This window comes from Sinohyriopsis cumingii, chromosome 6, assembly GCF_028554795.1.
Source record: "Sinohyriopsis cumingii isolate HCF-2022 chromosome 6, ASM2855479v2, whole genome shotgun sequence".
Lineage (NCBI taxonomy): Eukaryota > Metazoa > Mollusca > Bivalvia > Unionida > Unionidae > Sinohyriopsis > Sinohyriopsis cumingii.
In genome coordinates this window covers 163,666,336-163,693,707 of record NC_142966.1, presented here as the reverse complement: position 1 = coordinate 163,693,707, position 27,372 = coordinate 163,666,336, and the positions used below count along the sequence as shown (strand labels likewise).

At 35.6% G+C, this 27,372-nt stretch overlaps 1 protein-coding gene across 1 annotated transcript in view; it reads right to left on the bottom strand.

Moving 5' to 3' along the window:
- LOC149798447 (phosphoribosylformylglycinamidine synthase-like) overlaps positions 1-27,372 on the bottom strand; it is a 104,187-nt gene that overhangs the window by 19,660 nt on the left and 57,155 nt on the right. The window contains exons 13-22 of the mRNA XM_089963637.1: positions 27,093-27,224; positions 26,097-26,201; positions 16,279-16,404; positions 15,659-15,839; positions 13,667-13,750; positions 13,055-13,210; positions 9,891-10,001; positions 9,287-9,441; positions 6,190-6,394; positions 472-687 (exon numbers count right to left, since the gene is read on the bottom strand). Coding sequence (XP_089819763.1) covers positions 472-687; positions 6,190-6,394; positions 9,287-9,441; positions 9,891-10,001; positions 13,055-13,210; positions 13,667-13,750; positions 15,659-15,839; positions 16,279-16,404; positions 26,097-26,201; positions 27,093-27,224 — 1,471 coding nt within the window. The remainder of the gene's footprint in view (positions 1-471; positions 688-6,189; positions 6,395-9,286; positions 9,442-9,890; positions 10,002-13,054; positions 13,211-13,666; positions 13,751-15,658; positions 15,840-16,278; positions 16,405-26,096; positions 26,202-27,092; positions 27,225-27,372) is intronic.

Below are 27,372 nucleotides of genomic sequence, written 5' to 3'. Positions count from 1 at the left end.
TTCCCACAGATCTTAGACACATGGACTCTGTGAACTCCTTCAAGAGTGCTCTTAAAATTCACCTATTTAGACTACAAAAACAGACTTAAAAACTTAATAATGTTTATTCCGTAATTACTGGGAGCATGTTTTTGTTTTGTATTCTTATGGTGTTTCATTTTTTACTCTTATCATTGTATATGTTTTTATGTGTTATCTAATATTGTAAAGCACTTAGAGCTTCTAAAGATTAGGTGCTGTACCAAGTTCACATTATTATTATTACTTACATTATTATTACTGATATGACTGGAAAATTGTTAAAGCTATGTACAAAGTCCAGATCACACACACTATTATTATTATTATGCACATACAGAAGGATACAAGTACTAATCAATAGTGAAAAGGAAACCACAATGTCCCTTCTGCATTTCTGACAGATAATAAAAAATCTTAAAATTAATCCAAAATTAGTTTGTCCTGACATACCCTTGGCAGACCCGAGCACATCAGCATAGCTAAATCCTCCTACGAAGACAAGGCCCTGAAACTGATCCAAAGTGATCTTCCTGGAACACAGATCCTGCATGTGTACATCCCAAACCTCAAAACCTGCCATATATAGAGCTGCTGCCATCTCTCGGTCACTGTTACTTCCTTCTTCGCGTAACACTGCCACCTTTGGACTTGGTTTGCCAACAAAATCTGATCAGAGGAATCAGAAAATTCATGAAAGAAGATTTTACTGACTTGAAACAAAAGCATGTGGTTTCCAAATAATGTTTATCTGGGACTGCTAAGTTCATTAGCTATATGGATTGTTATACAACAATTATTCTTACAGCCACATCACACATTTGTATGTTATGCAACAATAGGAAAACAGGCATCACAGACTGGTGATGGAACATTTAATTTGTCTGTTTGGGGTGTTCTCTGTTAACTGATCTTAATGCCATCTATTCAAGAAACTGGCTTTGGACGCTATCATTTGGTTCTACCTGATTTTAGGCACTACTGTGGCATGGAGTAAATCACAAGCTCTTCTTTTGTTACAAAATTTAATGACAATCATACGCATGCAACATTCCATCATAACTGATCAAATTTTGGCAAATTTTCGATGAAAAGGCATTGAAAATAAACTTTTTTCCTTATTTCAGTAAATCAACGTTGACCTTACATTCAAAGCAATAATTGAATGTATGCATGTTGAGCATACTTCACATCCACCCAAAAAAACCATATCTGCAGACCTGCCAACCCTGACGAGTCCGTCTCAGTAAGGCAGTTGATTTTTTCTGTAAGATTGACCAGTTGTCAGTAAGGTGTAACAAAATATCAATAACTACTATTGTAAACCTGGAAAAGGTAATTAACAGTTCGATGCAGCGACAATATTCATAATGTTCAACTGAAAAGTTTGTAAAGAAAGCGTAGACTTTATTTACCACTAGTACAGTTGCAAAAACTTTAGTTCTGAACTCTATGCAACTCAATGCCTTGTTGCTATTTATCAACTTGACATAATTCTTTGAAATTCTTTTTCAATTTCACATGACGACGGCAATCATATCTCCCACCACAAGACATACTCAAGCTGGCACATCATGTCCAATAAACGTAATTGTGTCCTTTCCAGCTTTTATTCACAAGAATCTGAATACTCCTTTTTATTATTCTGTGTTAATTTTTAACACTTTTTTTTAGAAGCTTTTTTCCCCTTTTGCCTTAAACATGCATTACTTTCTGGACACCATTTAATTTTTTTTATAATCAACAGTTTGATCATGCAGATGCATTGCATGAACAAAGAGTGGCAGTTAAAAGCGTCTGGAGTGCTGCTGTACAATTAGCCTGGTTCCCTGATTTGTTTCGCTAATCCTAATATGAAACCCGGATCCATATCAAACACAGATGAACCGATTATCTGGATTTTTCGGCAACTATTATTTTTTCGTACTTTTTGCTTGTATGCTGTAAGTCTGTATTTTAAGGGTAATTTTCATAAGACTTACAGCAAAATCATAAGATTTGGCAGGTCTGCATCAGACCCAAAATAATTTACAAGACTTGCATGATCATTAAAATAAACAAACTCAATATTTAATAATTTCAAATTCCAACTGCAGAAATTATTTTAAGGTCATTACACCCTGAAGTAATGTTCAGATGACTCAATGCCAACTTGCTAAATGTATTTTTTTTGTATTTTATTACCACACTTACTAAACCAGATATGACTTTGTATAATAATAACAATTAAGAATTTGTATTAGATGGATTTTTTTATATATAAAATAAAAATAGAAAAATATTTAAAATAAATAACAATTCCATCTGACAATGAGTAAATCTTTTTTCTACATGCATCTAAAAAATGACTTAAAACTAATGTATCTATTTTAGTACTGTAAATAAGCAAAATAGCTCATTTTTTAAATGTAATAATTCTGGTAACAAAAATAACTTTATTAATAACAATTTTACAAAAAATGTTTAGGAACATGTCAGAAGGAAAAAACCTTTATCTATCCACACAAATAACTGGAGTTATACAGTCAAATAATCCATCGCCCCCTCCTATATAATAGTTACAGTCAAATACAGATACACCCTTTTGAAGACAAATGCTTTTTAACAGCAATTGGAGCTTCCCTGATCTTTTCCATGAAATAACCTTTGATATGTTGCAGAGGCAGCCATTTGAATTTCAGTAATGAAATGAACCTATCACATGATGGGATCATGTGACAAAATACTATGTCACTGTATCAATAAAAACTAAGGTATTAATTCATTTTAAAAACAAGATTCAGAAGCAACTTGCACTTAATAACATATTTGTTAGTTTGTATATGTTTAACTGACATTTTTATTTAGTCCATATACATTAAGGAAACAGATAATAGGCTGTGTACTACACTGTTGCACATGCAATCTATCCTGTTGATTCTTTATTTACCCTGAAAATGACAAACTCAATCTGCCTTTTACATCCGAGTTTTTTCTGACTTGGGGAAAAGACTGGTCCAATTCTTGTAACAGGTCCAGTCATATTACATCATTATGTTACCCTTGTAAGATGGGGAAAAATACAACAGGGAAAATTTCAACAGTTCTGTCCCTGTTTAGAGCTGAAAACCCTAAAACTCTAAACATATTACTTTTTTTCCTCCAACATCATAGAAATTATCTTTGATTTATGGTTTTGAATATTTCTAAACAAATGATTTAATGCTAACAATCAGACTGAAAATCAATGTCTTACAAATAATCTTAAATTTTATCATTAATAATATTAATGTGTCTCTGTGTGTGTGTGTGTGTGTGTGTGATTTGCATCTTTAATGTAGCTTTAACAATTTTTCAGTCATATCGCTACAATGTCTGCAGTGTGGCAGTTTATAGTGATGTCCAGCACTGGGGCATCATGTCGCATGATGTCCCACCCAGTCACATTATCCTGACACCAGGCCAACCAGTCCTAACACTAACCTCTTAATGCTGAGTGCCAAGTGAGGCAGCTGTTAATACCATTGTTGTAAGTCTTTGGTATGACTCGGCCAGGGATCGAACCCATGACCTTTTGCATCCAAGGCGCTGTGTGTGTGTATGTGTCTATGTGTGTGTGTGTTGGATTTTTAACACAGCTTTAAAAACAAATTCAGTCACATCACTACGATATCTGCAGTGCAAAACATTATAGTGATGTCTAGCACTGGGGCATCATGCTGCAGACATGTAGCATGATGTTCCACCCAGTCACATTATACTGACACCAGGCTGACCAGACCTAACACTAACCTCTTAATTCTGAGCGACAGCTGCAAGTACCACTGTTATAAGTCTTTGGCATGACTCAGACAGGGTTCAAACCCGTGACCTCCCTTAACCGAGGTAAATGTTCTAACCACTAGACCAATGGAGCGGTCAATAATATTAACACAAATGCTGAATCACTGACCTTTCACTGCAGGTATTTTGTGGAACAATGTTGATGATTTTGCAACATAATAACAAAATTTCACTTATACAGGCAAAATAAACCAAGAAACAAATGTTTCGTGTACTTTATTAATACATATGACTGCTAAACACTACAAAAATTGTACTATACCCTGAATACTCTGCTCAAAAGTTGCAGTAAAAGCTAATTCATTAATTTTACAGTGCGACCCCACCTTAACGCACCCAGCCATAACACAAATTCGAATATAACACGGTTGTGGCGTGGCTCCCAAAATTTTGTATATTCATTTGCATATGAAATTTTTTTCTTCTTCAAAGTACATAAAATAGTGTATAAAAAATGTATTATTATTTTGGGAAGAGATCGTGCATGAATTCAAATGTAATACGATCGTGGCGTGGTTCCTGAAATTTTAAATACATGTACATGTATTTTTCTCGTTGTTGTTGTGGGGTTTAATGCCATTTTTTAGCACACGATAGGCTATACATGGCGGCCAGTATTAATGGTGGAGGAAGAACCCCAGAAAACCCCGGAAAGAACCATAGACCCACGAGAAGCTACTGGCAAGCTTTCTCACATACCCACATTGGCTGAATCCGAAACTCGAACCGCCGCAGTCAGAGGTGAGATGGCAATGATCCGTAACGGAGAGCGCTTTAGACCACTCGGCCACTCGGTGCCCCTTATTTTTCTCGTAACGGGAAAAATATTTTTTGTTCAAAGTACTTGAAATAGTGTATAAAAAATTAATATATTTTTTGGGAAGAGATAGTGTATGAATTTGAATATCATACAACTGTGGCGTGGTTCCTGAAATTTTAAATACATGTACGTGTATTTTTCTTGTATTGGGAAAAAATATTATTTTAAGTACGAGAAATAGCGTGTAAAATGTTTATTATCATATTGGGGAAGAGTTCGCGTATGAATTTTAATATAATATGATCATGGTGTAGCTTCTGAAATAAAAAAATGTCACCAGGTTCTTAAGTGTTATACCAAAATAATCATTATCAGAAATGTTACTTATTACTAATCCATGAGTAAAGCCAGTAATTCGTCTTTGTCTTTGTGATTGTCTTCAATAAATTATGTATACAATCGTTACTCAAACAATAGCCAACATGTGTTTTTTCTTTAACTGCATACACAACCAAGCAGCAGACAATGCAGTGGTTGATGAAAGATTCTCACAGTATAATAAACATCAAAAAAAAAAAAAAAGAAAGCCGCCAACATGTTTGTTGGGCTTGGCGGTGTTATTAGACGCAATCAGTTGACCAGTAAATAATGTCCGCTATATTAGCTGGAAACTGAAAGGGTATGAAATTGTACATGAGTTCAGCTTAAATTTTTTATATATAAAAGTAACTCGTGACCATTGCAGGCCTAATGCACTTAGTTCTCGGGTTTTACATGTGTATGGTGTTTGCTTATGAACTTATTATTAATTTCCTATTATTTATAAAAATAATTTACCGTTATGGAAAAGGAAGTTCACAAATGCAAGTCGTTCTCTTCACTTTGTACAATGATTAGTGCAGTAGTTTCACATGTTTCTTTCCAAATTCACAAAAGCTGAAGTACAAGTTATATGCATGCTGAAAGCATGTGTTGATTGTTAATTATTCTTGTTGTAGCCGTTCAAATGAATAGGCATTCAAGCGTTAATTACTGGAAATTTACAATGGATAAATGTACACAGAAACACATATTGTAGCAGTATGAAATTTGTACAGACACCATTCACAGACCCTAGAACATAATGAACCGTACATGTGCTTCGTGTTTCTTAACCTAATTCTGCTGTTAATTTTTCCCATTAAATCCCAATTATCACGTTATAGTGGCGTCACTGTACCTTTATGGTATAATGAAGACAATAAATGGGTCAGGTTGCAGTTAAGCTAATTAATAAATGATACCTTTTTTCGTATAATGCAGACAACAGTAAGGCCAAAAGTTGCAGCAAAAACTAATTAATGATACCATTTTTGGTAAAAAGTACCTGTGCCATAAGATGAAGTAAAAACTAATTAATGATACCATTTTTGGTATAAAGTACACAACACCTGTGCCATAAGATGAAGTAAAAACTAATTAATGATACCATTTTTGGTAAAAAGTACACAATACCTGTGCCATAAGATGAAGTAAAAACTAATTAATGATACCATTTTTGGTAAAAAGTACCTGTGCCATAAGATGAAGTAAAAACTAACTAATGATACCTTTTGGTATGATGCAGATAATATCAGGGTCAAAAGTGACTTCGTATGGCGGCTGTTTTCTGGCCTTGAGACCCTCTTGTTCCTGTTTCACACAGTGGGGATTGGCTTGAAGCTTGTCTAGTTGGAAGCTGGTCTCTTCCCATATATCTTTCAAGATGACCATCTTCTCTGAGACCACCTCTAAACCATTCACACTCAAATGGATCTGAAACACAAAAGAGAAATCCACACTGTATACATACATTTTATGATCATAATTAAAATTAAAATAAAAGCGTACTAAGACTGATGCTAATGTTAAATATTTGTTTATGTTTCTGGATTTTTAATGTAGCTTTAACAATTTGAGTCATATCGCTACGATGTCTGCAGTCTAGCAGTTTATAGTGACATCTAGCACTGGGGCATCATGCCACAGGCACATAGCATCATATCCCACCCAGTCACATTATCCTGATACCAAGCCAACCAGTCCTACCACTAATCTCTTAATGCTGAGCATCAAGTGAGGCAGCTGTTAGTACCATTTTTATAAATCTTTGGTATGACTTGGACGGGGTTTCAAAGAAATAGTTTTATAAATGACAGATATTATAGTGCCAGTTACATGTGTGGAAATCTCTATTAACTATAAAATACAGAATTTATTGATGAAATTATAAATCCTAAATCAGCAACAATTTATCACCAATACCTCTTCCATTGGAAACACTTTGCCTGTTGCTCCATGGTTTACTATAAGGTCTAATTTTTCTTTTCATTTGGTGTTTTGTTTGTATTAAATGTTTTGGCTGAAGAATAGTTTTTAATGCTGCATCAGTTTTTACATGGGACTGGCATTTTGCAATTCCACAATGCCAAGATATTTCAAATGTGTCTGTAACAAAGTTCATCATAAATTAAGTTTTCTCACCCACCTTCTTCAATTTGTTTCCTTTCAAGTTCCATCTATCATGCCATGAGCATGCATCTGAATTTACTTAAAAGCATCTTAATCTTTGAATACAATGCTACAACAATGCTTGGGATGAATAGAGATGAGAGACTCAGTGCTGTATAACTACATGCACTTGCTGATACAAGGTAGATTCATTAAACTGGGACCAACAAGTGTCACTAAATCATCTGATGGGTCATTTCAAAATCTGTTAAAATGTCCTGTGCTGAGTTTTTTTTCTCTCCAGATCATAGCAATTTAATGTGAACTGTCAGATTAATGTAACAGATAACACAAAAGGTCAGATTAATGTAACAGATAACAGACAAAAGGTCAGATTAATGTAACAGATAACAGACAAAAGGTCAGATTAATGTAATCGATAACAGACAAAAGGTATTCTGTTATATGGCTAGTTAAGCTAAAAATCATGGGAACAGTTGCGCTAACAAGATTATGTCTTACATGGCATTAAACTAAAAGGAAAAACTCCACACAAAATTTGGGAGCAAAGTCGTTTATTGATATGCAAATACTCAGGTGATTACCATGATACTAAGTTTCATGGCAATCCTTAAAATCTATAGGAATATTTGTACTAATGAGTTTGTATCAAACACTGCATTACCCCACATGACTGGGGCAATAAAATATTAACTGTGTCTAATTCTCCATTAAAATCTGAAGGACTAGCTGAGCTATAAAAAAACTAGTATTTTGCTACAAAACCAAGAAGGGCAATAACTCAAACATGGAAGGGTAATAACTCTACAGGGATGCTTCCAGGATTTCATCATAAGGGGGAATTTCACCCCTTGTCACCAAAACAAGGGGGGCAGTTGAAAAAAAATGAGGAAAAAACCCCAAACAAACATAGTTCTATATCTACCTAGCAGTTAAATATTCATCTCTCCTTCTTCTTTCTCCATTCTGTTAGGGCACTATTAAAATCAAAATCTTCAAACAATGTCCCCTCATTAATGCTTTCCTCACTGCACACTAGATTTTTCACACTCTTTTTAAAAAATTGGAGGCAGCAGCTTTGAAGTTGGACTCGAGTACATTAGCCTGTAATGCCTGATCATGGTCATGTGACTTGGCATGTCATGTAAGAGTTGATGTCTTGGATTTGTGTTGTAACCATTTGTACTCCAACAACCAAGAATGCTGAAACTTTGCTGCACATTTTGATTTCTTTTACATCTAACTCAGCATGATCTGATATTAAAATATCGTTCTCCATTTTGTGAGAAACTCCACTACTTTCTTCATTCTCCCACTCATTTTCCACATTCACGCCACCACTGACTTGACGTCCACTTTCCACATTCCCACCACCACTAATCTGACGCTGAAAATAATGATTTTATGTCCCGCCATGGCTGATTTCACTTTCTGGAAATGGACCAAAGATCGCACATGTGCACATGGAAGAAAAGGGAATCGACTGCTGAACCCCTCTTGGACATGTATTTTAGTTATAAATAATCAGAAGAATTTCCAAATATCCTTTTGTATTAAAGTAAATCTGCAAACTTTGGAATGGAAGAGGTATGGTGATAAAAAGTGTCCTTATTTTTGAATCTATTTTTAGATTCTTGTTTGTAAAGTTATAAAAGAAATAACATTTTGTATATTGCCGTGCAGAGTACATTTTTATATGCACAACTTGCAACTAATTTGCAGGAGTTCTGGTGCATCACCGGTTTCAAAGTGCACTAATTCGTACAAATTTTGCATGAATCACATTATCACATGCCCTGGAAACATCTCTGACTATGATGAGGGCATTATATATACCGTGCTATGATGAACAACAAGTGACAAGACCAGACCATGTGTTGCTTCCATGAGAAGGTACTATAATCAAACAATGTTAAGAAAGATTGGAGCTGTTTACAATACTTTTCACAGTATAAAGCTAACAAAACAAGAAGTCTCCCCATTTACCACATTTCTGCAATATAACGAAATTCAAACTGTCTGATATGTTGTTGTGGTAAGAGTAAAGGGAACCATTTAATAATTTTAGGTTGGATGAACCTGATTTTTTTGTTTTTATTTTGATAAATCCAGATGCATCCAGGAGTTTAAACTGAACGCATTTCAGCTTCAACAGAAGTTTGTTTTACTTTAAAAAAATGTGTCCTGTTGCTATACCTCAGCATTTTGACCAGGGTCACAAGAATGACCAATCAGCTGGCAAGGGATATCTTTACTTTTAAATCTCTGCAGGATCTCATCAACGTGTAATTGTCTCACTTCTAGAACAAAGCCAAGCTCTTCTGCAAATAGGATCTCCAGAGCTGATGCACCTAAAATACAATTTAAATAAATATCATTTACCTGAACATTTGTGGAAACCACACAAGTACATAACAAAAAAAATAAAATAAAAGTCTAATTTATAAAAATAAAGATAAATAGTTCATTACTTTATAAAACTTTGAGCATGCATAAGAAAAAACAAATGGGTTTTATACATGCAAGCTAGAAGATTAAAAAGAAGAAACCATAAGGTACATATATGAGTGTTTTGGGAATACTTCACACATGTATAAACAGTAAGAATACATATATTTTACAAAGCATACTGCTTTGACTCCAAAAAATATCAAAAGCTGTAGTAGCACAAAAGAAAAGATTCATCTTAAAAACGTAAACAGTATATAATCTGATATTATATGAATAATAAAAAGATCCCCATTCATTTCATCAAAGTAAAAACTGTTCTGACATGAAAATGATTTCTTGAAAAGGTTACCTTTATCTGTAAAACTGATATTAATTCCACAGTTCCCAGCAAATGCCATCTCCATGACACATGTCACAATTCCACCATCACTGATGTCATGACCTGCAGTGATCTTCCTCTCTGGTATGATGAAGAAAGAGAGTATAAAATCTTACATAAAATTAATACTGATAGTTGTTAATAATGTAACTTACACCTCTCCCTCGATAACTTGCGCACATTGGGGTCCAAAAACATCGACCACACTATAAGAGAGGCACGAGTTATCGAGAGACCTATAAAAAAGCCAAAACCAATAAAGGGATCGACATAAAGGCAAAAAGGGGAGTGGGTGGGTTGGCAGGTTATAGTGTTGAATACTCAATTTACAATTGTGCTGAGACTACCTGTGAATATATGCCTCTTCATAACAGTGTACTTTGTTGTTTTTTTTGTTGTCATAGAACAATGTTAATTTCACGTTCAGCATATTTTAAAGATATTTTCTTTGGAAAAAATCAAGAGCCATGCCAGACACTGCATTATAAGCGGGATTGCGAGTTATCTGGGTGCGAGTTATCGAGGAAGTGGTGTCTCTACAGTAGAAATAACAGAATTCAGTTGAAGGCCACCAATCTTGGGTATGTGACCACTAAGACATCTTCACTTAACTAAGGTAATCTATCCACTTACTTCTACAATGACCTTTGGCACATACAACTGATGAATTTTGAATAAGTGCCCTCTTGTAGATGATTTGCTTTGTTTTCTTGGTTTTTAATACACTTTTAAGACATTATTGGCTATATCACACCAATGCAATGGAACCCAAGTACCTTTCCCATGGACACACTGAGGCAGCATACCAGGGCTGGCCTGGGTGGGTATACTGAATCTGAAACAATTGGATATCAAGTCAGATCCTCAACCAATACAGCTACTATGGTTCTCTTGCAGATAAAAGAGTTACTGCCGCATGTAGCAAGTAATATCAATGATAGAGCTAATTCTACACGGTAGGTATTGAATACACCAACAGCCATTACTTCTTGAATAAAAAAAAAATACAAACAGTTTAAACTGGAAAACATGTGATACATATTGTTGTCTGTGAAGGCCTCAAATATTCTCAACTTTCTTCCCAGGCTTAGCATACTCATGAATCTGTTGGAACTGGGGATTGAACATGACATCACTATGGTAAAAAGCAAGCACTTTCCCCATACACTATGCGAAAATATGTGTGTCAAAGATAGAGACTGGTCTCAAAGATCACATATAATTCTCATGCTAAAACTATGATTCAAAACAAATACTGATGCCTGATTGGTTTAACATCAAGTCAATGATGAATCAAATAACAGAAATTAAAAATGGGTCTAAGTCTGAATGTGAGACTTATTTGTACTTCTAGGGCAAAAAACCAAAAAAAAATCGAGAAAGGTTTGGTATTTTACAGCACAGCAGGAATAGATTATTTAGAACAGGCATAAAGTGACCTGTCCAAGGAAAGACCACAGTAGCCAACCCAGACTGATCCAATGACCTGCCCAAGGAAAGACCACAGTAGCCAACCCAAGCTGATCCAATGACCTGAACCCATACACTTTTGAACAAAACCCCAATATGCAAACTGCTGAGCCACAGGAGCTCCTGAGCTAAATTTGGATATGGGAAATAAACTTGTTGTCACCATAACATTAGGGACCTAACATGTAAACTAGCCTGACTGATTGCTCCTCTTCTTTCTTCTTTATGTGTAATTAAAACTTTCACACTTCCAATCCTACAACATTTTCAGATCCACTGGAAATTATATCATTATTCTTTGAGCCTTTTTATGGAAGATTAAATAATGCAAATGTAACAAAAATAAACCACTGCAATTACTGCCATATAGAATAATTGTTGTTGTTGTAGGGTTTCTCAACATTTTTCTGCACAAGATAGGCTATACATGGCAGTCATAATAAATGGTGGAGGAAGAACCCAGGAAAACAGGAAAGAACCACTGACCCACGAGAAGCTGCTGGCAATGATCTGGCATGGTGAGCGCTTTTGACCACTTGGCCATTTGAGGGCCCCCGCCATAAAGAATAATGAGGGTATAAAAAAAATTAAACATAAAACTGACATATTTTGTAATGAATGCAAAAGATAAGACTTAAACCATCTACTCTCAATGCACAGAAGTGATCTTTGAAGTGGAGGACAAGGGGGAACTCCAATTTGATTGATACAAAACAAGAAATTGGAATAAACTATATTCTTAAATAACAAAAAAAATTAATAAAGCAAAATCACACCATGATGCTACAGCAGCCCTAATAATACGAGTCAACAATCTCTCTGACCTAATAATATGAGTCAACAATCTCTATGACCTACTAATATGACCTAATAATACGAGTCAACCATCTCTATGACCTACTAATATGACCTAATAATACGAGTCAACAATTCCTATGACCTATAAACCAACCCATTCCTCTGCTAATGTGTGACAAATATGATACCAAAACATGTATCCACTCAAAATATAACCCATTCATATAGTTAACAATTTATCACAACAAAAAAACAAATGAGAAATTTTCTGTGACACAGGCAAGCATCAACCAGATCCAACATCCACAAGGATGTGACATCTACACTGGTGAATCTGGTTACAATTCGAATAGTTACCCCATTCACCCCCACCATCCAAGAAACTTATAACTGTGACCTTAACCTCTGACCTCCACACCAGCAGCTATGTCCTTTGGCAAACATTTACTTTGATGGCAATTCATCAGGGTAATAATGGACAAATCAACTGCCAGATCCAACAACACTGACCATTTAACAGACTACCTAAAATTTAAACAACTGCTACCGTTGACCTCCCTGGCCTTTAGCCTCTAGTAATATCCATTCCCACATGATGCATTCGTGGATAAAGGCTTAATAATCCAACAATGAAAACAAGGAATACCATCATTTAAAAATATTTAACCAAAACCTGATGCTCAATGGAAGGAGAGACTGACAGATGGATAAACAACTGTCAAACATTTCTTATGGTTAAAACAAAACAGCTTCTGAGTTCAATCTTCTAAATTTTGAAGTTTATAGGCATACAAATCTCAACACATTTGTAGATGCCTTGGAGGGTAATAGATAAATTGCAGCTGTATACAACATTTTATACATACCTTTGATAAGCTCTTGGATGATATTGAAAGCTTGACACAATGTTTCAGGGTGATCTAGATCTGAAGCCTCATTTCCAATTTGCTTGTAACACTGAGCCAAAGCAGTACCACCTAGGCGATGTTTTCCATGACTGCAGTCCACATGGAGAAGGTAGCCTACAAATATTTAAAACAGCAAAATAGTCAATTGTTTACAGTCTGTTTTTGACCCTACTACTGTAATTTAATTTACAAGGTAGGTCAGTTGTATTGCTGGAAATAATTCCTACATGGTTAGTGAATGTAGCAACAACTGTAGGAGGAGAAATTCTTTCAAAGACTTATGTGCGAAGTAAATAAGAGAAAATGTTATGTACAGCGATTATGTGATCTGATTTGGAATGCATGTTAAACAACTGCAAACTAAGTTCGATCCCACTGTAGGAATCGACAAGGTGATGATACAGCACAAATTTTATAAAAAAATCTTCCAGACATTAAATTTGACAAGGTAAATTTCACTGAAAACAATTCCTTTCCTTTCAGAAGTCTCTAATATGATGTAGACTCTGATGCCCATCTACTCCATTTTATATAAATGATGAAGATTTTTTAAATGAATAAAACACTCACCTCTACCGTCTTGACATTTGAGGTCAGGTGTCACTGTTGCTGTGATGTCAGGACAACCCGAATACACTGACACAACCAGAGTCCCTAAAATCAGAGGTAAATAAATGGTGACTTGTGTATCATATATACTCAATGATAAGTTGAATCCAACAACAAACAAAACAGACTCTGATCTATCATTGCATAACATGCTGGCAGATAAGGGTCACTGTTTGTTTGACTGATTGCTCCTAACAAACTGCATACACCCAGATCCAATGGTGTATTATGAAAAAGCAGATCTGGGTCTGTGCAGTATCCTCCACATGTTTCATGGTTTTACATAGGTTGTATATTCACTGCATGCAACAAACATGTGATCATGAGCTAAAGCCAGTAATATGCAAACTGTAGGTCACAGTGACCTTTTAAGGTATGAGTGTAGTACATAGAGAGGTATATACAATCACATAGTTTAATGGTTTAAGCATGAACAGTCAAATATAAACTGAACCAAAGTCAGTAAAGTGTGACATCTGGGTAAATAACCTACTTTTATGGTAAGGGAGAAGTGCTCATCAGCATGCATCCTCTATCCAAGTTTCATGATTCCAGGCAAGGCAATATTACAAATGAGATATTTTTTTAAATGTAGTCTTAAACTAATCGCAAAAGCCAGTAAAATGTGAAACGCAGGTCAGTGACTTTTTCTTGTAAGGGTGTTGTACAAATAGAGATGCACAGTCACCTAGCTTGATGACTCTGCAATGAACAATGCTTGCATGTGAACCAAAGTCAGTGAAACATGAAATATGGGTCACAGTGATCAATATTTTGTGATAAGAGTGTAGTACTCACCAAGTTTCATAGAATCAAAATAAAATAGTGCATACACAGGGTGCAGAAAAGTTAAATTTTTAAAGTAAATTGTGTTTCCACCTACTGAATCAATTCTCTAAAAAAAAAGCATCTTTCCTGTCTCTATTCCATATGGATGGACAAAGAAATCCTTTCCAAACTTTCCCCTTACAACTGCTAGGTGGCTGTGGTTGCTCACCAGTTTTGCACGAGTGATATCTTAATGAGGAATGTGGGGAGGTGTGGAAGGGCTTATTTATGACATGAGTGTGCAAGTGTTCTTAGAGAAACATAATTTACTACAAAAATGCTTTCTCCTTTGAAACAACTTGCATCACCCATTCCGTGCCAGGAAACAATGATCCATGCAGTTCAAAAAGGAAGGAGTCTGGCAGCCACAGGAACAGTCTGTAGATTGTCAGGGTGGCAAGTCAACATCAACTGTTTGAAGGTTTACTGATGTGCTAAATTGTGCCAAATGAACAGCCAATGCTGTGGCTTGAAAGTGGCCAAACAGAGGCAGGCATCCTGACTTATGAGACCGAAATCAGTGAACAGCCTCAAGGCATTCACAATTATTGGAAATATAAGATGGAGTAAATTCAACCAAGGCCTGCAAATGTGTCATAGTCTAATTTGTGTGTGTGTGATTTGGACTTTTAACGTAACTTTAACAATTTTTCAGTCATATCGCTACAATGTCTGCAGTGTGGCAGTTTCTAGTGATGTCTAGCACAGAGGCAACATTGCCATTACCATAAATACCAAACCAAAAATTGGTCAACAGATGGTGTAAAATCCACAAGGTTGATTTAAATTGAGGTGTACATATGATGTGAATTGTATAAATGAAATGAAAAAACAGATAAACAACCATGGCCACCTAGCAATGTTAAGGGGAGGTCAGGGAAGAAAGTGTTGGAAAGCTTAATCCCTCACCAAGTATCTTGATTCCAGGTGTAACAGTAATTATAGTGTGACAAAAAAAAAAAATCATTTTGCAAAAAATGTAACCAAAAATCTAAAATATGAAAATTTTTTCACCAATAACTTTCTGTATATCCACTAATTTTTGTTTACGGACAAAACACAGTAAAATTGTAAATCCATAAAATAAGAATTGCAGCAACTGTCTTAACATAAAAATATAAATACCTGGTGCTTTGACAGTGTTGTCTCCCACTCTGGCTGCCATGCTCAGCGAGTCTTTTCCTCCATCCACGGCAATTCCGATCTTCTGCATGATATCACACATGGCTTTACAGGCATCAAACAGTGATGCACCCTCTCCTGGTAATTTGGCTGGCCACATCCAATTTGCACTACATTTTACATCCTGCAAGAAAGGACAAAAATTTAGTTTAGTTTGAATTTGGTTTCACATCATCAATCTATTATTGACTGTCCATGGTCTATAATCATATCCTTTGTACTAAAAAAAAATTCTGTTCATAAACTATTGACAATGCATTATTTTCAATATATGGCAAAACCTAACTTGACAAAAACTTCCATAAGAATGGTAACTGTTAAATTTTACAAAATGTAATTTGGAAATTTCTTGTCTTAACATCACCTTCATATTTAACACCTATGTGAAAGACTAACACTCATAAAGGAAAGCCTTTAGTATACTCTTGAATGTCCATACAGACAAGCATCACTGTAATACAAATACAGTCTTTGACAAGGTCTTTTAAATACTAAACAATTTTCAATTACTACCTTTATCTGAAAATGTACACAGTGGAACTTTAATTCATTTGGCTGCTTACCTTCAGAGAAGAGACCCTGGCAAACACCAGGTTAGTTAGTGCCTCCCCAACAGACATCCTTGCTCCACATCCAGGATCGATTAAGCCTTTGACTGGTTGCTCACCTATAGCAGTGGCTGAGCCAACCTAAACACAGAATTAAAACAGAAATTAATGGAACAGTGAACAGAAGAAATGTTCAAATGCATGAAAGAGTAAAAATAAATGACTTAGTTTCAAGACAGAATTCTGAGCTATTAAAACACTGAAAAATTCTATTCAAGAAAAGAATAAATCTTTTAAAATGTTTTAGTTTTAGATATTTAATTTCATATTTTGTTTATGAAGCACAAAGACTCAAGTAATACTTAGATTTTCTTTTATTTAGGGGATGCATACTGTTGGAAATTTTGCTGATTATATAGGTAAATTTTGCAAACATATTCAAAATATGTCTTTAGTGATCATATAAAATATTCAAATTATTTTCCCAGAAGCATGCCTAAGCATGGTTTACATTTTGGCAAAATAATGCTAATGAAGGTTCATGGACAGTTCCTTATTTACACTTGGGACTATTTATTTTGGCAAAACATGCTAATGAAGGTTCATGGACAGTTCCTTATTTACCCTTGGGACTACTTATTTGGGAATTCTCTAAGATGTGAATATATACAACTCTCAAATTTTCAGCAATAATTAGGAAGAAAAAGGAAATTTAAATCATTTATTTATATAAATTTATTTATATTGTTTCTCCAGGAATACTTATACGATCACATTAACATTTGAAACTTAACTTCCACCAACTCCAGAATCCTGTGCTCCCAGAAAAACAAAAATGTCTTTTCTGTTTATGTACAATACACTATATTCTTATCAATTCCAGGATACATTTATAATTACTTCCCCTTGTTACTGCTAGGTGGCTACCTGTATTTTGAATGCTCTTTAGTTAAATATGTGGGAATAGGGTGAGGAGGTAAAGGAAATGCATAAGCATTCAGCCTCTACCTTGGTCACCCTTTGGAGGATGTTAAGGTATGGGGCCTCATGTGAAGGACAAAACCACTTTCTTAACAAATGGCAGCACAACCAAGGGATAATAGCTAGCAACATGTGATAACTGTGAAGTCTTAACTAAAGACAAAAGATAAACATATTGCACTTACTCAAAGAAAATACAATTGAGGGAGAACTTCGTGAAAGTTGTGTACCAGTGGATGTGACACAGTTGTCTTGGACCTAATAAGGTCTTGTGGTCATCTAGGCAACTGCTGCTGGGCCACAATATTCAGTTATCTTCTTTGTAAGGATACATAATGGAGATAAAAGCTAGAGAAAGTTAACTGCATATGCCAGATGACAGCCTTGATAAGGTTGTCAATCGAATGCAAGGCTTGCCAAGATGGCTCCTGTATGTGAAACTCACCAAAATACCCTGCAATCCCACAGAACCTATAACCTGAAAATGCTACTGGTCTTGTCCAGAACCAGCCACACATTTCATCATACAAGAATGAAAAATGTACTAAATGCAGATAGACATGAAAGTCAGCCTGCTGAAAGGTTATTTATATTATACAAAATGGAAAAAAGGAAAACACAAAATAAGATATATGTTATATTTAATAAAGTTTATTAAGTTTACTAAAGTTTGTTCAATTCAGCATAACACTGTTTACTGACCACGACAATGAAGCTTACTTCCCAGCAGATCCAGATCAAGAGGGCATTACAATCGCTTGCTGCCACTGAAAACCACTCTGAATCATGAATATTATTCTGGATTGTTGTCTACTGCCATGAACTAGACCCAGCCTCGAACATGTGGCTCTGGCATCCGAAGTACAGCTGCCCATGAAATCATGCGTGGAAAAATGTGTTTAAGTAGTGGATTGCTGGAGTTTGATCAAATGCATACACATCTGCTGAACCATTAACAGCATTGTCGGAGCCTGAGCATGCTTTCTGATTCTATATGCCAAATGAATTCTGGAATCCAACTATTTTTAAAACATCACATTAGCTTGATAATGTTGATTCCATTTTTTTCTGTGTGGCTGTGATGCATTTTTTTAAAGCCTCTGGTGGCTTCAAGGCATCCAATTAACTCCATATGCTGAAAATGGCATCGATGGTAACATGTGTCATCAAATCAGACAAGATACATAATAGTTTTTAATTGGAGATAGAAGAGTCTATAGAACACAGACCACATGTGAGTTATTCATCTTCTCAGCTCATCCAGTTAAAAAATAAATAAGCTTTATTAATTTTAACTTGGTTTCTGTCATTCATATTTAATATATTAAAAATATCCAATTTGTAAATAAAATTTACTCGAAATACATACAAATCCAATTGACCTGACAGACTGGCTACTCAATTTTTGCATGTGTCTGCTGGCGTCGGACCAGTGGCCTGACAACAGATTCACATGATGGATGGCTCTAATTTCATGAACTGCAATATCTCTTGATGTATATCTAATTATGTGAGATCTCAAAATGCATGGAGCGAATCACGCACATGAACCATGAGACCAAACCTAGTGGAATCATGTCTTACTTTTTCTCCCTCATCAGGAGGAAACATTTTTTTAACCCAAACAAATATTTACATTGCTATTCAGGAAGCAGTTGACAGAATGCATCTTGAACTCTCACTGCTCTCAAAGGGTCTAAAGAGGAGAGGGAGCAAACTATCACTTTTGGATGACCTGTGGATGTCAACCAGTTCCTGACCTAGTCCTGTTTGCATCATTAGAACGACCAAAGCTGAATGGATCAAACTTAAGTGCAAATTACTCACTCACTCTGCAAACTAAGGCAAAGGCTATCAAGAAGCATATGTTTGAGGCCCCCCGAGTGGCCGAGTGGTCTAAAGTGCTCTCCATTACGGATCACTGCCATCTCACCTGTCTGCGTGGGTTTGAGTCTCGGATTTGGCCAATGCGGGTAAGTGAGAAAGCTTGCCAGTAGCTTCTCGAGGGTCGGTGGTTCTTTCTGGGGATTTCCCAGGTTCTTCCTCCATCATTAATACTGGCCGCCATGTATAGCCTATCGTGTGCTGAAAAAATGGCTTAAACCCTACAACAATAACAACAACATCCTGTTTGCATCATTAGAATGACCAAAGCTGAATGGATCAAACATAAGTGCAAATTACTCACTCACTCTGCAAGCCAAGGCCAAAGCTATCAAGAAGCATACCTTCAAGGATCGCCCTGGGCTTCGCCAATGTCACAAATTGCAATTGTTTTCTTCTTATTGGCAACAAAATATACCATCTGGCAATTTATCTGGCGACAACTTTTTTGGCTGTTTAATTTGTACATATAATCATGAATTTGGAGTGAAGACATTCAAAGGGACCATGAAAGGAAGCCACAAACTTGGATAAACAAAGCACTGGAATCTATCTGTGACATAAACAAATCCTTTGCTCATATTGACAAACCCATCTTTACAGTGCATTGATACATCATAATCCACTTATGTTGACATCTGGCCTGAGTACTGTATGCTGTGATACACTCAGTCATGCTACCAGACTATGCCTATGATCTACTGACCTCTGAAGATGGGAACAGAAACAGCTACAATTAACTGAACAACAGCTAATCCTCCTGGGTTTTTTAAAAAAAATGTACCAATAAAATAGTTTTGCTGAAACTTCAGAGAAAACTGATTACCTTTGAAGTACTGATTGCTGTGTATAAATACAAAGCAAATGTAAAAATCTTAATTAGAATTATTGTCAACAGTGCAATTTTATCATGTGTAAACATTAAGTTAGATGCTGCGTGTTCATCATCTCATCCTAAGAGTAAGTTAACAAAATTAACAGCATTTGGGTTTAGTGCAAGTTCATCAGGCAACACAGTCAATGAACTTGATGTTATACCTGACAGTCCAACATCATCTACATGCTGTGATGGTAGCAATGCTTCAAGTGTAACACCACATAATGATGAATGCAGACCTGCCCAGTCCGTCTCAGTAAGGCAGTTGATTTTGTTCTATAGGATTCACCAATTTTCAGTAATATGTAACAAAATATCAATAACTGTTATTGTAAAGCTGGAAAACGTAATAAAAAGGTTCGACGCAGCGACAATAAATATTACGTTCAACTGAAAAGTTTAGTACATGCAGACTTTATTTACCAATATTACAGTTGCACAAACTTTAATTCCAAACCCTATGCAACTCAATGTCTTGTTGCCACCTTTCAACTTGATGTAATTCTTGGAAATTCTTTTTCCATTTCACATGACGATGGCAATCATTTCAACCACCATGAGACATGCTCAAAATGGTATGTGATGTCCAATAAACGTAATTGTGTCCTTTCCAGCTTTTATTCACAAGAATCTGAATACTCCTTTTTATTCTTCTGTGTTGACTATTAACACTTTTCTAGAAACTTATTTTCCCTTCTGTCTATAACATGCTTGCTTTCTGGATGCCATTTTTCCATAACCAAAAGTTTGATCGTGCAGATGCTTTGCATGAAAAACAGGTGCAGTTTAAAGCATCTGGGGTGCTGCTGTAAAGCTAGTCTGGTTCCCTGACTAATTTCACTAATTCAAATATGAACCCCAGATCCAAATCAAAACATGGATGAACCAATTATCCAGATTTTTCAACAACGATAATTTTTCAGTAGTTTTTGCTTGTATGTCATCAGTCCATATTTTAAGGGTAACTTTCATAAGACTTATGGCAGAATCATAAGGGTTGGCCGGTCTGTGAAAGGGTAAAAAATTCCCGAAAATTTCTCGATAGCTGGAAACTTGGGCGTCTGTGGTTGAGATATGATACAAAGTTAAAGCAGCTGTTCTGTGATATATGTATCAAAGCACAAGTCGTCAATTCATTTACAACTGGTTGTGATATTTTGAAGGAGTGTGTCATCAAACAAAAATCCAGGTGGGGTAAGGAATATACGTTAAGTTTGCTCACTGATCTTTCACTTTTGCAATCAATCCTGTGTTACGACTCCAGGGACATAAACTATGCAACAAGAAATAGCGAAACAAAAAAGTTTTGCATAATTGAAAATAATTTAATTCTCAAACTACAGGAGTGAAAGAATTAAATTAACTTACAGCATGGTGAATGAATTCCTATTTCCTAAAAGTTCTTTCAATTCCAATAGTTCCAAGAAAGCCAAATACATTCCAACGAAAAATGACCCTTCTGTGTTGAAGTTTCAAATGTACAGAAATACTTCCAAAGAATTCAAATAGTCATTAAATAAATTTAGCTAATACCGTACAGTTGTTATTGCATGTCATGCAAAAAATAAATCTTTTCAAAAACCAAGTTGGGAGATTGAATCTGAAAACACGCAGATTGGGACCTACATTGGGAAGTTGTTTGTGGCATATTTAAGCATCATTTTCACTAAATATTCACCAATTTTTTCGGGTCCAATACATGTGAAATTCTCAAAGGACACGCCGTTTCTCCTTGTGGAGTGCATTATTCCCCCACCTCCACACCAATGTGCCACCATTTCATATTTTAATCAGCTGTGCCCAAATTGCACAATAGCTATAGGTTAGACTCAAGCCTCTTCGACATACTTCAAAGAAACCACCTGTTCTACGGTGAGTGAAAGCACTAGCAACTGATGACAAATAAACAATACCCTTTTTTGTTACAACAATGCCTAAAATGGGTGTGAATTTATGTTAACAGTTCAAGTGTGGTCTTAAGCTACCATACACGTGATAAATATTTCCCACATTTTATAGCCCACCTCATTTCTTTATTGGTAACTCGTATACGCATATAACACTGCTTACTAAATAACATATTTATTCCAAATTAGTTTTAGGGAGGCACATATATTCTGTGACATGTTTCTTCATTCCTTCTTTTAATTTATTGATGGTAATTAATGCTTATATATATGGTACATTAATGCCAGGTGTTGACTCATTTAAGTTTCATTGGTGGGAATGGAGATCCTAGTTTGCTTGTCGAGAACAAATTACAGCATTCAGTGGTCATTCTTGTGATTTAGGAAGCAATTCACTACAAGCAAAGCCTTTCTGAACTCCTGGTTGACAGAGATGTACTTTGTGAAGCAAGCTATAAAGGGGGGCGGCATTTAATTCCTGAATGCATGAAATCGATGGACGCATTATACGCCACTTATCTTACATTGCAAAGTACAACCATAGGGTTTTAGTATTAAAGTGTCATGAACTGAAGTTCCTTACAAAACTATTATTTGGATAATAATATACATAATATAGATTTGCTTAATCCCTGATGCTTCTATTAAAAAAGTGAGAGAGAGAGAGAGAGAGAGAGAGAGAGAGTCTGTAGATGTCAGGAAAGTAGATATTTCACATTTGATAATGCATTTATTTCAGGTGACAACAGTCATACCTTTGCACTAACGGTGATGTGGGATGCAAAGACCATGGAAGTAGTGCAAAACAGTCATGTAATGATTTATTCTGCAATATTATGGCTGTATTGCTTGTTGTCAATAAAGTAATAACTATCCCATCTTTTTCAATTTTCATTGCTTTTTACATTAATAGACTTGGAAAAATATTCACTACTTGTTCTGGCAAATTTTTTTGAAAACTGGTGACAAAATATTGAGATTGGCGAATTTTTGCAACAACTTTTTAAAGCCAGGACCAAACCTATATTTTGCATGACAACAGATTCATCAAAGGCTCTAACTTAGAGGAATCAAGCTAATTAAGAATCCCCAAGATTCCATTTGTGGAATAATGTAAATGACCAAGGATCAATTGGGAATATCCTTTCATACTCTTTCAAAGTAGAGGGCCTTCTAATGTGCAAGATCATCTCCACAACCAAAATATTTAATTCCTTTCTATCCAATACTTTCTTGATAAGGTCAGGCCTGAAAAAGTCTATCTGATAGTGTGTGTGGAAGATGTGTGATCTTGGCAGGGTGAAAACATTCTTAATTTTCCTAATAAATCTTGGAACCAGAACAGCTAGAGGGAAGGTTTATCCCTAAATCCCAACCAAGTGAATGACAAAACAACCAGCGAGGGCTTCTGGGTCTGGCGCTAGAATTCAATGATAGGTAGCTATGGTTCCATCTGGCTGCTGAAGACTGACCATGGGGCAACCTGGGAAAAGGAGAGTAATCTGTTCAGGTTTTGAAACAGAATCTTTTGGGTATGCCACAGTTGCTGCTCTTTAAGTGTTTTGGTGAAGGCCTATGGATTGATGCTGAATTCAAATGAGAGTGTCTGAAACTGATAAATGGGTCTTTGGAAGAAGAACCAAACAAATCAAAATGATATTGGGTGAATTGGTATATAAAAGTGTGCATCTGTCAAGTATAAACTGGTCAGGAACTTCTCTTGTTTTACAGAAAGCCATACTAATGCGTTTTCTCCATCTTGGACCTGGGAATGACTTTAAACTTGTTGTGTCATCTCAAGGTGATAACCTGCCAGAGCTTCCCATTCACTTTTAGTAACACAAAAAGTCATGAACAACCATAACTCATCTAACATATTAAGGCTCAACTGTCTGAAAAGAATTTTCATGTATTCAAAATAAAAGTTTCTTTGTCTTAACTGCTGAGTACTGAAACCATCTATAGCATTCTGAAGCAAGATTTTCAGATCAATCACTGTGGCAACCATGGTAGATGTAAAATCAGTACCATTTTCATTTAGAATAAACTAGACATCATTAGAAGAAAAACCTAAAAACAGGATTTTCAATAGGTTCATTGTGGCAGCCATATTGGATTTCAGAAGGGAATCATTTTCCTTCAGGACCATCTAAATAGTATATCAAGTCTTTTGGTGTAACCCTATGTTGATACAACCATCAATTTTCTGGACAAGTGATTAAACAAATTTAAATATGGCCACTATACTGGATGATAAATTGGCATTATTTTCACTGAGGACCTATTCAGCATCTCAAGAGATTTTCTTATGTAAACAACATGTTAATACAACTTTCCATTAAGTAGGAGCAGCTAAAGGAAGATTTTCATGACTGTCACAGCGGCCATGTTTGAGGTCAGATGGGCACCATTTTGACTCAGAAATTGCTAGGTATCAAAAATAGTCTCCTGGTGAAACCCCAGTATTGATATGATTTTCCATCCAGGAGGAATAGCAGTAAGATTTTCAACATGGTCACTGTGGCAGCCACATTGGATATCATCTTGGAACAATTTTTTAAAGAATAATCTGGCAACATAAGTAGAAGTGGCAATAAAAAGATTTTCAATCTGGCTGCTGTGGTTGCCATAGTGGATCTCAGGTTGGCACCATGGCTGCTGTGGTGGTCATATTGGATGTCAAAGTGGCACCATTGTTATTTATGACCAATTAGAAGAAATCTTCTGGTTGAAACCCCATGCTGATTACTTTCAATTAGCAATAACAAGATTATTAAAATGGCTGCAGCCTAAACTGAAAAACATTTGGTCAATGGGGGGGGGGGTCCACCTAGCAGTGACAAAGGGAACTAATTATAATAGTATCTTTGAAGAGTTAGTTAGTTCCTATCAATGCAATATTTCTAATCTATATTATATATAGACTTGAAAGACAAAGTTTTGTATTTTTTCTGGAAGGGCTGGCATTGGGATGCAGCAAATGTATTCCTAAACTTTAAAATGATTGGGTAAGGTATTCAAAGGAGAATGGTGAGAAAATTAGTTTACATTTTAAGTGTCTACACCTCCAATTTACTGAATATGGAATGACAATGACTCAGTGGTTAACACAATGGACTTGTGTCCAAAAAAGGTACAGGTTAAAATCCTACCATCACATCAGCCATGGTTGATTACTGTAGTGTCCACAGGCAAGGCAGTTTATCCTGATGACCTTGGCACTAAATAACATTCAAGTATGTCTCTGGTGTAAAACCAAACAAATTAAACCATTATTGCACATGAACAGCTATGTAAACCCGTCAGTTGATTACTTCACCAGTGTCCTTGAGAGTAGATATACAAACATGCTTAGTGTCACTTATATATTCTCCTGGTTAATCCATGGTTCCAGCTGACCGATTTCACAGAATCACATGGTAATGAAATGTAATCAAGCATATGAAATCATATTCATTGATCAAAGTAAGCAAATATGGTCAAAACAATATAGTGAAGAAGCCAAGTCTTCACTTACAAGCCCATAATTCCACTTCCTCAATGACTGTAATTATAACACATGTACAATCATGTGATGCAAACTGTATAGCATCATAAATGCACCCTTGATTTAGCTGATATCACATTCTGCACTACTTTTAGTTACTTATGCACAATATGAATGTTAATTAACCTGGAAACTAAAAAGCCAAGATAAAAGGAACAAAACCTTGATCATCAAGTAAAAAGAACTGAAAGTATAATGTAAATTTCCTAGCGAATGTTTTTATAAACTTTATGTATTTCTGTCAAAAACGATGGCTCTAATCTTCTAAAGATCAACCAGTTCATCATAATCTTTATCTACCAAATGATTATTGATTAAAAAAAGAAAGAGGGTGGAAGAAATGAGAAAACAACTGACAGAGGATTCTAGACTCCCCATAACATCATCATAAACAGTCCCAAGTGTACAAGGTATTATTTAATTTTGTCAAGTATCGCATCAATGGGATAATTAGTATTAACAAAGTTACATGACTACTGTTGGACTAATTGATTTTAGTGCCATCTTAGTGATTACATTAGCATGCAAGACTCCACATCCTATGTAACATTCCTGATCACATGATAGAAAGTGATAACATCCTGAAAAACAAAAATGCAAGGTAAACAACAACAAAATGAGGAGACTACAGTCAAACCTTATCAAGATAAGACAATGCTGTGACAGCAACATCAGCAAGTGGTGTATGTAATGGTCCAACACACTGTTGCTGGGCAACCAAACCTGTCACACATCTGTCCACCTGTAAAATATTTAAACAATTAAATTTTATCGATTCATAGGTCATCAATAATACTTTCTTGTCATTTTGGTTATAATCATTGTACAAAGATCCATCTAATAGGAATTTAATATTTACCAACAATTATTGTTCTACATTTGGAAATACAAACCATACTGCCAGAATGATTAAACAAGAATTAAAAAACATGTACGAACTGTGTGTTACTTGGATTTTTAACACAGCTTTAAACTCTTGCAGTCATATCGCCATGATGTCTGCAGTGTGGCAGTTTATAGTGGTATCTAGCACTGGATCATCATGCCACAGACATGCAGCATCATGTCCCACTCAGTCACATTATCCATACAACAGGCTGACCAGTCCTAACACTTACCTCTTAATGCTGTGCACCTAGCAAGGTAGCTGCTAGTACCATTTTTTCAAAGTCTTTGGTATGACTTGGCCAGGGTTCGAACCCATGACCTTCTGCATCCAAGGTGGCTGCTCTAACCACTTGGTCACTGGAGTGACAAGTGACCAAAAGTAAAAGCTAGTTTATTTTATCAGAATTAATCCTTAAAGACTTCATGCAATATGGTCAACTAAAACTGAATTTAAAAAGATTCCATATTTATATTTCTTTTTAGAAAATCAGACAAAACTGTTCAATTAAATTCTACCCTGTAAAAGAAAAATTTCCAGGAATATACAGCAATGCATATAGTCCCATACTTTTGCTAATTTCCCTATCTATGAATGTCATATGTATGCAAATTTAATTCTGTTGTAAAAGTTACAGAAACCACATGCAGACTGTAAAAAAGCTGGTTACAAATGACAGAGCAATTTCTTAATAAAAGACACAAATCTCTCTCTCTCATATTCTTAACAGCGTGTATGGGTTCTCACCTTATTCATAAGGTATCTCTTGCTAGCCACTGCAGGAAGACGCAGGACCCTTTGTAATGCATCAAGAACTTGCAAATTTTCCGGTAAGGAAAGAGGGCTCAGGTTGGGCCTCAACCTGTTCAACTCAAACACCTTCAAATAGAAATTCCAACATGAAATCTGTTAGAGAAAAAAATTATACTCAAAACAGCCAAAAACAAACCTAAGAGGGGGTACAGCTGTATGTATAGAGATAGAATCCTATTTGTCTCTTTATAAAATGTACAAAAAGAAACAGGAC